The 12889-nt window shown below is 52.9% G+C and overlaps 1 protein-coding gene across 2 annotated transcripts; it reads left to right on the top strand.

Annotated features, from left to right (window-relative positions):
* The first annotated feature begins 162 nt into the window (after positions 1 to 162).
* Positions 163 to 11784, top strand: INTS15 (integrator complex subunit 15). 2 transcript variants are annotated; one of them, XM_059896263.1, is made up of 6 exons: positions 163 to 663; positions 1108 to 1329; positions 3389 to 3554; positions 5930 to 6454; positions 7248 to 7287; positions 10968 to 11784. In XM_059896263.1, exons 1-6 carry the CDS (start codon positions 472 to 474, stop codon positions 11167 to 11169), a joined length of 1347 nt encoding a protein of 448 aa, XP_059752246.1. In that variant the 5' UTR covers positions 163 to 471; the 3' UTR covers positions 11170 to 11784. The 2 variants fall into 2 exon arrangements, with proteins under 2 accessions (XP_059752246.1, XP_059752247.1); XM_059896264.1 differs by having other exon boundaries at positions 11484 to 11784.
* The last annotated feature ends 1105 nt before the right edge of the window (positions 11785 to 12889 follow it).

Below are 12889 nucleotides of genomic sequence, written 5' to 3' on the forward strand. Positions count from 1 at the left end.
CGCTGGTGGATGTGGCCCCCAGCTCGGCCGCTCGGGACCCGCTCGGCGGTCGCGGGGCCCAGGGGCGGGGTTCAGGGGAGGGGCGGGGCCCTTCCGCGCCCGCGGGCCGAGCCGCCAGGGGGCGCCCTCAGGGGGCGGGCCCTCGCCACCGCCTCCGCTTGGCCCTTGCGGGCCGCCGTCGCCGCGCTAGGCATCCGCCGCCTTTCGACTCCGCGGCATCGGGTTCCCAGGGCTCTTGGTGGTGCGGGAGTTGCACACTCGGGGCGCCCGCTGGCCGCTGGCGGCGGCGGTGGCCCCCTGAGCGGGCCCGAACGGGGAGCGGGGAGCGGGCAGGCTCCGCGGCCCAGGCCCAGGGTCGGCGGGCGGAGGCCGGCTCGCGGCCTCTTTGTCTCGGCAGCGGCGGGCGCGTCCGCGGGGCCCGGGGCGGAAGTCCCGCCGCGCTCCCGGCGCACCGGCCGCAGAGGTGGCACCATGAGCGACATCCGCCACTCGCTCCTGCGCCGCGACGCGCTCAGCGCCGCCAAGGAGGTGCTGTACCACCTGGACATCTACTTCAGCAGCCAGCTGCAGAGCGCGCCGCTGCCCATCGTGGACAAGGGCCCTGTGGAGCTGCTCGAGGAGTTCGTGTTCCAGGTGCCCAAGGAGCGCGGCGCGCAGCCCAAGGTGCGCCAGGCGGCCGGCTGCCGCGTCCCCGATAAGTAAACTCCGGCTCCTTTTTCCTTCTCGGTGACAAGCGTCGGCCAGACCGCAAACGCTCTTCGGATCGGGGGCTCCGTCCTCGCCCTTGGCCTTGCTCCTTCAGCAGCAGCCAAAATGCCCGTTTTGCGGGGTTTGTGACAACCATGTCTCAATGGTGTTAAAGGAAGAGACTTTAAAGGCCTGTTACCGAGAATCTCAAACCGCTGTAGGTCATCCTGAGCCCCCTAGGGTGATGCATAATGACGTAGAATGGTATTTCTCGAGATTAACAGTAGAGAGTTCTACTCCGTGGGACCCGGGCTTTAGGGAGGTGAAAAGTTCCCTGGGGAAACCAGTGTTTTCTGTTTTCTCACTGTGTGAAATTAATAGGCTGAATTTCTCATCGCTTCTCCTGGATTTGTTTTACAGAGATTGAATTCACTTCAGGAGCTCCAACTTCTTGAAATCATGTGCAGTTATTTCCAGGAGCAAACCAAGGACTCTGTCCGGCAGATTATTTTCTCATCGCTTTTCAGCCCCCAAGGGAACAAAGCCGATGACAGCCGAATGAGCCTGTTGGGAAAGCTGGTCTCCATGGCAGTGGCTGTGTGTCGAATCCCAGTGTTGGAGTGTGCAGCTTCCTGGCTCCAGGTACGTCTCTAGAGATAGCCTTCTCCTGAGAGTCTCTGAAGAGGTGTTTCGTGTCAGCAAGTTTAATTTAATTGGATTTCTAGAGAGGTCTTTTCCATATGTTATCTCCTTGATGTTCCTGCCCTGTATGCTGATACCCCACACCTGTATATACAGGTGATCACCATTCTTGAGAAAACAGTAGTTTGTAACGGTAAATGAAGGCTCCATCTTCAGAATAAGTGAAAAATCATTTTTCTTAGTTGAAAACAATAAGGTAGGATTTTGAAAACAGCTATGCATGCAGTCTCAAAGATTGGATTCTTTTTTTTTAAAAGGTCATTATGTGTCAAACTGTGGCAATGTTTGCTTGTTTTTTATACAGTTAGATCAGTAAACATGGGAGTTGTTCCAGGGTGCCATTTCAAAGGTGATGGCTCTTCTAATGGATATGGGCATAGGAGCCTTCTATAGTGTTTTCAAATATCTAAAAAAAAAAAAAAGTATTTTCATAGTAGACTTCGTGTTAGATAGGTTTTTGGAAGATCTGTTCTGTTTTGCTTTTTTGTTACTCAGAGTTGTTGAAAAATTCGTAATCCACTTAGAGTAATTATTAACTCAAATTTTTGATTAACATGATCCTCAGCTAAGCTAACAAAATTTACTACATTCAGTTTTTCAAACCTGCTTCATTCCCAGGTTTGAAATCATTTGGGTTTTTTTCAATTTATTTAAATGTTTTTCCTGTGATCTTATTTATCTTTAAAATTTGGTTAGTAAAAATATATTTTGTTCTTTGTAATACGCAGGTAAATTCTTTGTAATACACAGGTAAATCTCAAGGGAATCTGTACCTTAATGGCCACCATTCTGATTTCTGGGACACCTGAATAAATGTTGTGTGTTGTATTTAATGTCAAGATTACTTCTATGCCCTGACAACCTGATGAAGTCAAGTTTAGCATCTTGAAATTCATCATATAATTTTCCATTTATCTCTCATGGTGCTGTTGTGCTGGCATTTTGGCAAAGTGAAAGCAGATGTTAACAGGAAAGGGTCTTGTGGCTTGGGTCAGGGTTTGCCACACTGGGGTGTAGGGCTGCAGCTTCCTCCAGAGAAAAGGGTGGAGATGGCTGGTTTGGTGTGTGAATGAACAATCTGGCCTGATGCCTCCTTGCAGTTTGCCCTGCAGGCCGTGTTGTAGCCCTGGAACTGTAGCATCCTGAGCAATGGTTAAATGTGGCTACAGATGGGCATCTGAGTGGGAAGGAAAAAGACGGGAGGGTGGTGATGTAGGGTTTAAAAGTATTAACGGAATCCGTAATAGGAAAGGATTGTAGGAGAAATTGAGAAAGTACTGCTCTAAATTATGTGATAGTTCACAGACTCTTCTAAGTCACATCAAAGTGGTACCAACTGTTAATTTTTACCTTTGGAGTCTCACCTGTAGGGTTACAAAAATTGTCGTTTCCTCACTTGAAGTCAGGAATGATTTTTTCCCAAGTAAACTACAAAGGTCAGCAGGCCTTTCATGTAAAGGGCAAGATAGTAAACATTTTAGGCTTTTCGGGTCATGTGATCTCTCTCTTTTTTTAAAAAAATATTTATTTATTTGGATGCTCCGGGTCTTAGTTGCTGCACGCGGGATCTTCGTTGCCATGTGCGGGATCTTTAGTTGCGACATGCAGGATCTAGTTCCCTGACCAGGGATCGAACCTGGGCCCCCTGCATTGGGAGCGTGGAGTCTTAGCCACTGGACCACCAGGGAAGTCCCTCGGGTCATATGATCTCTGTCACCCCTACTCAGCTGTGCCCTTGTAGTGCAGGAGCAGCCTGAGACAATAGGCAAACACATGAGCAGGGCTGTGTTTCAATAAAACTTTATTTACGAAAACAGGTGGCAGCGTGGATTTGGTCTGTGGGCTTTCGTTTGCCAACCCCTGCTTCAAAGTAAGCTGTTAACGTCTTCTTCCCCTCTCGGAAGGGGTTCTGCCAGTTCTGATGTTCACCATGTGTACATCGTTGCTAGTCTCCTGGCTCACGACACCTGTAGTTACGTGGACTGTGGCTTCTTTCCAGCGGACGCCTGTGGTCTACTGTGTGCGGTTAGCCAGGGCCCTCGTGGATGACTACTGCTGTCTGGTGCCGGGATCCGTTCAGACGCTGAAGCAGATATTCAGTGCCAGCCCTCGCTTCTGCTGCCAGTTTGTAACCTCAGTCACTGCGCTGTATGACCTGTCGTCAGGTAAACTTTAAACAAGTTGTTACCCTTAAAGAGGCTTCGGCCGATTGCTAGTTATATTTGCACTGAACACCCAGCCAGCGGATGGCCTTTTTTTTTTTCTTCTCTCTCTGAAATGTGTACTTTATTTCAGGCTGAAAGCTAAAGGGATGGGCCACCTGCACCTCTGGAATTTGCTAACAGGAAACTTTCCTTAGTGAGTCCCATTTGCCTGACTCAGAATGGTCCAGGTGGCAGACAGCTAATAAGCAAGGGTCTGGTGTCTGGGACAGATGTGGCTTTCTCCCCAGACAGGACCTGCTTTTTTTTTTTTTTTTTTTTTTTTTTTTGGTGGAACACACCACTCAGCATGTGTGATCTTAGTTCCCCAAGCAGGGACTGAACCCGTGGTCCCTGCATTGGAAGCACAGCATCCTAACCAGTGGGCCACTGGGGAAGTCCCCATGACTTGCTTTTTTTATTCCCGACTTTTTATTTTGAAAAATTGCAAAACTTCAGGAAAGCTGCAAGAATATTACAACAAAGGTTTGTGTATCTCTCACCGAGGTTCAGCAGTTATTAACATTTGCCATATTATTCTTTTTTTTCTCTTTTCCTTTTGCTCTCTCTTTCTTTCCCCTTCTCTCCACATACACACTCACAAGTATTTTTTTCCTGAACCCTTGAGTTTGTTGCCAGTGTCAGGTACCAAGTACTTAAATGTGTATCTAAGAACAAGAACATTCCCTTACACAAACATCATATCATTATCACATGTAAGAAATTAAATACTGACAGAATACTTTTATCTCATATATAGCCGTTGTTCAGATTTCCTTGATCGTCTCAATAATGTCTTTTATAGCCTTTTTCCCCCCTTTTGAGGGACCAGGAGAATTCGGGATCCAGTCAAGGCTCATACATAGTTGTTATGTCACTTTGGTCCTTTTAAAATAGTTCCCACACAGACGTAGAGAATGGACTTGAGGACACAGGGAGGGGGAAGGGGAAGCTGGGACGAAATGAGAGAGTGGCATGGACGTATATGCACTACCAAATGTGAAATAGATAGCTAGTGGGAAGCAGCCGCATAGCACAGGGAGATCAGCTCACCGAGCACACATGTACACAGCATGTGTGCATATGCCGCCTTCAGGCTCCGGAGATGCCCCAGCTAGATGTGTGTGGGGCGGGGGAGGGGCTGGGTTGCTGGAGGAGTGGGCCTGAGACTGGCGTGTCCCAGACAGAAACGTCTCAGGGAGTCAAGGGGCCGGACACAGGGTCACCACTGTTTATTTTGCCAAGTAAAGGTCACAGACGACAACTGCTCCCTCTTGCTACCGTCGTTTCGTAGCAGAAGGGAAGGGCGTGGGTTAGTGCCCAGACAGTAGACAATCCCAGGGGAAGGGCCGGTGTCTCCTGAGCAAGAGCAGTTGGAGACGTCACACCAGCACGGGGCTCACTCTGCCCCTCACTCTCTCTCACGCTTGGCTCTGGACTTCAGCAGCCTGGAAGGGGCTCCGTCATCCCCAGCTTCTTCATGAACTGAGGGGTGCACAGCCCCAGAGGCAGGAGGCTGGGGACCCGCTCCCACGCACACAGACAGATTAAGGGCAGTGTCCGCTGACCCCAGGATGGGCGGTGTAGCCTAGTGGTAAGAGCTGGGCCACCTGGGGTCAGGTCTGGGCCCACCACGTAGTTTTAGTGAGTCTGGAGGAAATGATTTAACATCTCTGTGCCTCAGTTTCCTCATCCTTTATATAATAGATGGTTTGTGTGAGGATTAAGTGAGTTCATCTGTGTTAGGACTTAGCCCGGTGCCTGGCATGTCATAAACTCAGAATAAATGTCAACTTTTGATTTTATAATTACTGTTCTCTGTCTTGCCATAGAATGTACTAGATCTCAGGGATCACAGGAGGCCAGGCCTTGCTTAGAGTTTCCAGGTTTGGGGCTGGGATGGCTCCTGGCAGCTGACAGATCGTCGTCTGGCCTCTGAGCTGCTCCCTGAAGGCCACCGTAGCTGTCACTGCACTGCTGAGGGGACACCAAACACAGGGATGAAACCTACTCACAAGGGAAGGGAGGAAGTGTGGGGGTGGTAGTTCTGGACATAGATAGTGGACTTTTATTTAAATTGACACATAGGATCACAAGGCATAATGGAGTTCTAGGGCATTGTTGGTTTAACGTGTTGAGCCCAACCATGGCCAGGCATTCCTAAGTCGGATGAGAGCCCAGCCCTCTCGGAGGGGACGTTCCAGGAAAGGAGACAGAGGGTAGGTGAGGACAGAGGTGCGTTGTCTGGATGTCGGGTGGTGAGTACTGTGAGCTTGAAGGTCCGCCTTTCCCTGTCTCCTGTCCGTGGGGCTGAAGACCCTTCTGACTTTGTTTTGCAGACGATCTCATCCCACCACTGGACTTGCTTGAGATGATTGTCAACTGGATTTGTGAGGACCCGAGGTTGATTCTCATCACTTTTTTAAATACTCCAATCGCAGCCAATCTCCCAATAGGATTTTTAGAGCTCACCCCGCTCACTGGATTGATCCGCTGGTGTGTGAAGGCCCCTCTGGCTTACAAAAGGAAGAAGAAACCCCCCTTAGCCAATGGCCACGTCACTGCCAAAGTCACCAAGGACTCGGCGGGGCTGGACAGAGACTCCCACCTCTTGTACTCAAAGCTCCACCTCAGCGTCCTGCAGGTCCTCATGATGCTCCAGGGGCACTTGACTGAGAAGAACCTGTACGGCCGCCTGGGGCTCATCCTCTTTGACCACATGGTCCCGCTGGTGGAGGAGATCAACAGACTGGCGGATGAACTGAACCCCCTCAACGCCTCGCAGGAGATCGAGCTCTCCCTGGACCGGCTGGCCCAGGCTCTGCAGGTGGCCATGGCCTCTGGCGCCCTGCTGTGCACGAGAGGTGAGTGATTGCCTGGCCAGGCCTCCCTGGGGCGGGTCACCACCGCCCGTCGGAAGGAAAACAGGGGCTCCTGGACAAGGACTGTTCTCCGCTTTTAGGACGTCTTTCCTCTCAGTGAACGCAGGGGAGGTGGGCAGAAGTCGCAGGACGCACCCAGCTAGAATCCTGTGGCCATGGCATCTGGGTGTCTCCTGGCTGTTTTGCCCAGGCCTGGGGATGCCTCCAGAGCGTAGATAATAATGGCTTAATCTCCTTCCTCTTAGGGCATCTTTTCTTTCTCTGCAGTTCTTTTCTGTTGCGGCATAATTTACATACAATGAAATGCACCTGTTTAAGTGCAGGAAACATTCCCATCACCTGTTCAGAGGGCTCCTTAATTCTGCATTTCAGTGCTTGAACTCGCCCAGAAGAATGATCTGATGCTAACGACACACTTGTTTGCTTTTGGACTGCTGGCTCACAGACGTTGCCTGAGGCCCGGGCAGTCGTCCCTGGAGATGGGTTTCCCTCTTATCTCGCTCTTAGCCTTGGGCGTCTGATCTCCTGTCTCTGGGTCTTTTCCCAGCCATCTGACAAATTGCCAGTAGAGCTGCCCCCTTTCCTAAGTGATGTCTTCTGTTGAGGGCGTGTGTTAAAGCAAGATTTGAAGAAAAAGAGAGCCCAGCTTCTAAACAATGTTAGGAAGTTGAGCGTGAGCTACTGTTGCTGTCTCGCTGGCACGCTTGAACATCAGCAAACCTCTCACCTCGGCATCTCCAGGCCCTTCCTTAATTCTGTGTCTCCTTCATTCCAGATGACCTGAGAACCCTGTGCTCCCGGCTGCCCCATAATAAGTAAGTGCCCTCCCAAGACTTCTAGCTGGGTGGGGGCGGGGGCGGGGGCGGGGGTGGGTGCAGGAGTGGGAGGGTGCAAGGCAGGGCGGACCCCTTGTCGTGTTTTCTTGGGGAGAGCTGGTCTGTAGGGTCTAGAGCTTCTGTGAATAAGGGGCCCCCCAGAACCTGACAGTAAGTGGGGGAGTGGATGTGATAGCATAACACAGGAGAGGAGGCCCAAGCAGGGGGTCCATCAACGAGGTAGGAAAAGTGGCCGTCCTTCTGGACGTCAAGGAAGAAGCCGGAGCGAACTTGGGGGTCCTTTACTGCTCCCTAAGTCAGCGTGCGTGTGTGTTGTGGTGACGTCGCGCGCTGTTGGCGACATTGATTGCACAGCCCTTCGGGAAATACTGTGTCGGTTAGGCCAGCGCCTTGGTTTCGGGTGGCACAGACCGGGTTCTGAGCGTGGTTCTGTCTGTGGTTTGCTGTGACGCCGGGGCTGACTCTTGCTTTGGTTTCCCCCCTTGTAAAATGGGGACCGTAATTCACCTGCCTCACAGGGTTGTAGTGAGGTTTAAACAAGGTGGTGTTTGCAGAGTTCTTTGTCCACAGCACACGGAAGTCTCTCCATAAGTGGTGGTGGTTGTTCTAATTTGGGGGGAAGCAGTGGTAATAGTGGTGAGAAGCAGGAACTGTGTGGTCGTAACAGCTTCTGGTGAGAATTCCAACCCTACTACTTCCTATCTGTAAGACCTTGGGCGAGTCCCCACTACCTCTGTTTTCTCTATAAAATCAAGAAAACAGTAGTACCTGCCTCAGGTCCCCCTGCCTCCCCCGCCCTGCTCCTGTGGTAGGATTTTTGTGAGGATTAATTGAGTAAAAACATAGAAAGCACTTAGAATGGTACTTGATGTGTAAATAACCTAAGAAGTGTTAGCTACTGTCACTTTTACTGTTATTTGTGTAACAGGAGTTTCTCTTAATCAAATTAATTTCACTGAATCTTAAGAAGCAAAAAGCTATGTGCACAAAAATGTTTCATGCAAAGGCAGTCTTATCAGTAGCAAAAAGTCAGAAACAAGCTAACCACCCCATAGCATAGGGATACTTAGTAAGTTAGTAGTGATACATCAGAAGGATGGAACATTATGTGTCCACTAAAAATAGTAATTGTGGCCACCGTGTGAGGAGATGTTTATAGTTGAAGGCAGAACTCCCCTGCTCCCTGCTGTGTGCACCTGGGCAGCGTTTACAGGAATGAAAACAGCTGAGTTCTTTCTTCAGAGAGTCGCACTGGTTTTTAAGGTGGATAGTGGGGCTCCAGGGCTGGCGTTGGCAGACAGTGCGGACAGAGGGGCTGCACTGGGCCGCACCCACCGCCTGGTGGGTGCCCACCGGGCCCCACGGCACCGTGTGTGCCGCCCACTGCCTGACCCACCAGCCCTGCCGGGGCCTGGGAGTGGGGCAGGTGTGGCAGGCTGAGCAAAGGCTTAATTTGAGGCCAGGAGATGGGCCAGATGCTACTTCCCGGGCTGACAGGAGAGGAGCTGCATCCAGAGGGCCGGGAACTTGGCGTCGGGCTCTAAGGGGCAGGCAGCTCCAGGCAGGCATCTGGGTGGTTAAACGGGGGTTTCTGGAGCAACAAAATGGTCCACCTTGAGATGTGACATCAGCGGGGTGGACAGCTTGTGCAGAGGCCACCTCGCCCTCGGGAGCCCACACTGTTCCTTTGTCTCCCTCCCTCCGTCCCTTCCTTCTTTCCTTTCTTCCCTCCAAGAAAGTCTCCTGTGTCTGAGGACATCGTCAGTGCAAGTGGCACCTCTTCACCTCCTTGCACTAATCCCTTTGTAACCTTTTCCTTCTTTGTGCACAGCTTTTATTTACTGTTTAATGTTTTCAGGGCATTAAAATAGTGATAGGGTATGAATCGTTTATCATCTTAGTGTTATAACTAGGGGTCCCCGTGGGAATCCGCTGGAACTTCTAACAGCCCCGAGGGACCCCCCCCCCCCCAGGGGCCTGTAGCTGCTGCTCCTACGTACAGCCCTGGGCCCCAGTCCCCCGGGGGCAGCCTGACACTGACGTGGGGAAAGAGTGGCCCACAGTCGCTTGGACTACCTCTTTGATTTCTGATTGTTCCTTTTGTGTTTATTGTCTTCTGGACTAGACCAGAAACTTCCTGAAACCCCTTCTCTCCGTGGCAGGGTGTGCAGGTTCAGACGAGCATGTGACCTACATTTTGCCTCCACAGTATTCCCTCCTTAGACTTACTTATTTGTTTGCTTATTTTCCTTGAATTTCTTACCCAGAGTTATTAAACCATAGTAGTTATTAAAACATAGTGAAAAGAGTCAGAAGAGCTTCAAGCCACTAAAAGGCACCAGCTTTCTTCACACCTGGGTTTACTGCCTGAGCCCCTCCTGGGGGCCCAGGGTACCAGACTTTGTACTTGGGGGGTGGGAGAGCGTAAGGGTCACTCTGCCAGAGACCTAGGCCCGCCCCCTGCTTCGTCTCAGAGCTCCAGGAAGCAGCCAACCGTAGTCAGTCCCCCCAAGGGTGAAGTGGCCCGGGGGGGGTGGGCTTTCGCTGGGCCAAGCAGGACAGCATGCGGGGAAGGTGTGGCCTCGTGGGACCGGGAAGCTGAGGGGCAAGTGGTGGGCATGAACGGGACCTGGCAGGCGGGGTTTGGTGACGTGGAGGGACAGTGTAGACACTTGAGAGACAGAACCCAGCCGGAGCCACGGCCCTGGGTGAGGCTGGGAGAGCAAAGCACAGAGACCCGGGGATCCGGGGGCAGGGCAGGGCTGGGGAGGAGCCCTCTGACCTGAAGGGGCGTAACCGGGGGAGTTGGTTATTCCGGGCTGAGTCCGGACAATCTAGAGGTGGTGAGAAAGTTAGGATGCTCTGCTGATCGTGCTGGGAGGGGAGGGTGGCGTTAGATAGGATGAGACTAACGAGAGGAAGCTCTTCAAGGGGTCTCAAAAGGGACCAGCATAGGAGGTGACATTGAATTCAGGAGGGAGGAGGACTTCCTGGAGGCAGAGGCTGTTGATGTGCTGAACCACAGAGAGCAGAGCGTAGGCCAGGGTAGGAGGGGGGTGGGGAGGGGAGGACTAAGGCTCCTGGGGGTGGGAGTGGGGCAGGAGGGGGCCCTGAAAGTGGGTGAGGGCTGGGTCCAGTCCAGGGCCATTCCTGAGGACTCCGGACGTCAGGGTCATGTGAAAAGCCACCTTCTGTGTGGCTTTGCTTGGAATTCAGTTAGGACTCAGTCATTAGGAATGACTTGGAGAAGCGTGGCCCTGTCCTTTTTGCTCTGGCTCCTCAGTCACAACCCCTGAAGGTGTGGACCGGTGAGGCTGACACCAATGCTGACCTACATGGTCCCCAAGCCACAGATGCCAAGGCTGTGTCCAGAGCTTCTGTGGCTACAGGCCCCCTCTCTCCCTCCCCATCGCTGCCGGCAGGATCCTGGCTTTTCCCACCGCGGCCCCTCACCTCTCCGGGCCCCAGTCTGTCAGTACATCCCGCCGCCTCCAGGTCACCCCCTCCTGCTGCTACCCAGCTGCGAGCCACCCTCTGTCCTTCCTGGAAACTTGGTGTCTGTCCCGGCCCAGGAGCAAGGACCACCACGTAGCACCACGGGTCGGGCGGACATCCCCGTTGGCAGCAGCGCACCCTAACCCTTCTCCTTGTGTTTGCAGCCTTCTCCAGCTGGTGATCTCGGGCCCCGTGCCGCAGTCGCCGCACGCGGCGCTCCCTCCCGGGTTCTACCCTCACATCCACACCCCCCCGCTGGGCTACGGGGCTGTGCCGGCCCACCCTGCCGCCCACCCTGCCCTGCCCACGCACCCCGGGCACACCTTCATCTCAGGCATGACCTTCCCGTTCAGGCCCATCCGCTAGGCTGGCCCCCGCGAACCGCTCAGTGGCACCGTGCCTTCCACGCCTGGTTGGAGGAAGCCTTCCCCGGAAAGGATGAGCGATCCATAGGCGAGGGCTCAGGGGGCAGCCAGGCGGCCCCTCCTCGCCGCAGAACCGCAGAACCGGGTCGTTGGCGGAAGTTCTGCGACGTCGCCGTCCAGGCGCCTCCTACCTGTCTCATTCGTAAAAGTCCAGATGGGATCGATGAAAGGAAACGTCCAGCCCTCTGCAGAGCGATGCGGGCATCTGTAAAAGCTGCCAGGGCTGTGAGCCTGTGGTCTGGGGTGTCATTGCAGACGCAAGGCCTGAGCCTGTGCCATCGGAGCGCTGGTGGAGGAGCGGCGCCTGCGAGTCCACGTGTCTGGCTTCCCTCCTTGTGGACGGGCTGTGTCCCGCCAGGAGCACAAGGCACTCCCACGGCTCCAGGAGCGCGAGACTGAACCATCGGCATGGCGAGCTCTCACCCAGCACTTGGTCCCCACGGGTCAGGGGAACCTGTGAGCGTGGCCCCCATCAGTGGGGAAAGGAACGTCTCTGTTTTATTGGGGTCTCTAAGTTTTCCTTCCATATGTTCAAATAAACTTTTTCTAAACAGTTTCATAGACTTTGTGGACTGTATTTTAAAAACTTAGTAGCCGTGAGCCTCGGAAATGTCCTCCCTAGTCCGCAGCAATCCTGGTGAGAAGATTGGATACAATTGTAGGCGCTCCTTTTGGCAGAAACGCTGCAGACGCTCCCCACCCTGTGCGGGGCACCCAGGGCCTGTCTGCTTCAGTTACGGCTCCTTTCTTCCTTCAGGAACAGAACTCAGGCCTCAGGAGTTTTCTCCAGCACGTGGTTGGAAGGTATCTGCTCGGAGTTCTCACTTACTGGTTTGGCGAGGAAGGAAAGATAATCAGTAACCCCACTGCTGGGCTCCCCTAGGCTGAACATGAGGAATGAGAGGCGGTGACAGCAAACAGTGAGCATGGAGGAGCAATATTAACTCGAAGGGGTAAAATTTAACCTTGCCGTTGTTTACCCTGCTGTTGCTGAAGTCCGTGCCCTGGAAGACCAGGCCAAACCAGATTGTGTGTGTGTGTGTGTGTGTCTCTCTCTCTCTGTCTGTCTGTCTTTTTTTTCGTCTGGAGTTTAAGGCATCTCTCAAGGTAGTGCAGTTTTGCTGTGAGGGCTGTACTTGGCCTCTGGGGTCCGTGACCATGGGGGCTTTCTCAGGGACACGAGCTCGTGCTCTTTCGTGGGCCCCGGGAGTGCTCAGCCAGGCTCCCACTGCCCCAGCCGGTGTGTAGGAACCAGCCTGCAAGTGAAGCCTGTCAGGACCCTGCTTTTAAGTTGCTTTTGAGAGCCGTGAACTAGAGAGGAAATTACCTTTTCTTTGAGTTTGATTTCATTATCCCAGTGTTTCCTGTTTACGTATAAATCTGCTCATGTCAGGGCAGGAACCAAAGTCAAGTCTCTGCTTCCATCTCTCTTGGTGGGACTCATCCACGGAACTAAGGAGATTAGCACTTGCTGGTTCGTGTTCAACTCTGGTACCAAGCGTTTCTGAAAAGGGTGGAAGAGGAGCTCTCACACTGCTTCCTGGTTGGAGAGGGTCTCTAAACCTGGCTCTGTCTCGGAAGGTGGTTGTCACCATCCGTGTCCAGGGCTAGATAGTCTTAGCTCCTCTCAGACCCAAGGTGGTTTTTGCCAAAATAAAAAT

This window comes from Balaenoptera ricei, chromosome 15, assembly GCF_028023285.1.
Source record: "Balaenoptera ricei isolate mBalRic1 chromosome 15, mBalRic1.hap2, whole genome shotgun sequence".
In the NCBI taxonomy this organism is placed as follows: domain Eukaryota; kingdom Metazoa; phylum Chordata; class Mammalia; order Artiodactyla; family Balaenopteridae; genus Balaenoptera; species Balaenoptera ricei.

Coding starts and splice junctions, on each gene's coding strand:
- INTS15 (XM_059896263.1), top strand. CDS start 472: ATGAGCGACATCCGCCACTCGCTCCTGCGCCGCGACGCGCTCAGCGCC. Junction 664..1,107: donor AGCGCGGCGCGCAGCCCAAG/GTGCGCCAGGCG, acceptor TTTGTTTTACAG/AGATTGAATTCACTTCAGGA. Junction 6,455..7,247: donor CGCCCTGCTGTGCACGAGAG/GTGAGTGATTGC, acceptor CCTTCATTCCAG/ATGACCTGAGAACCCTGTGC.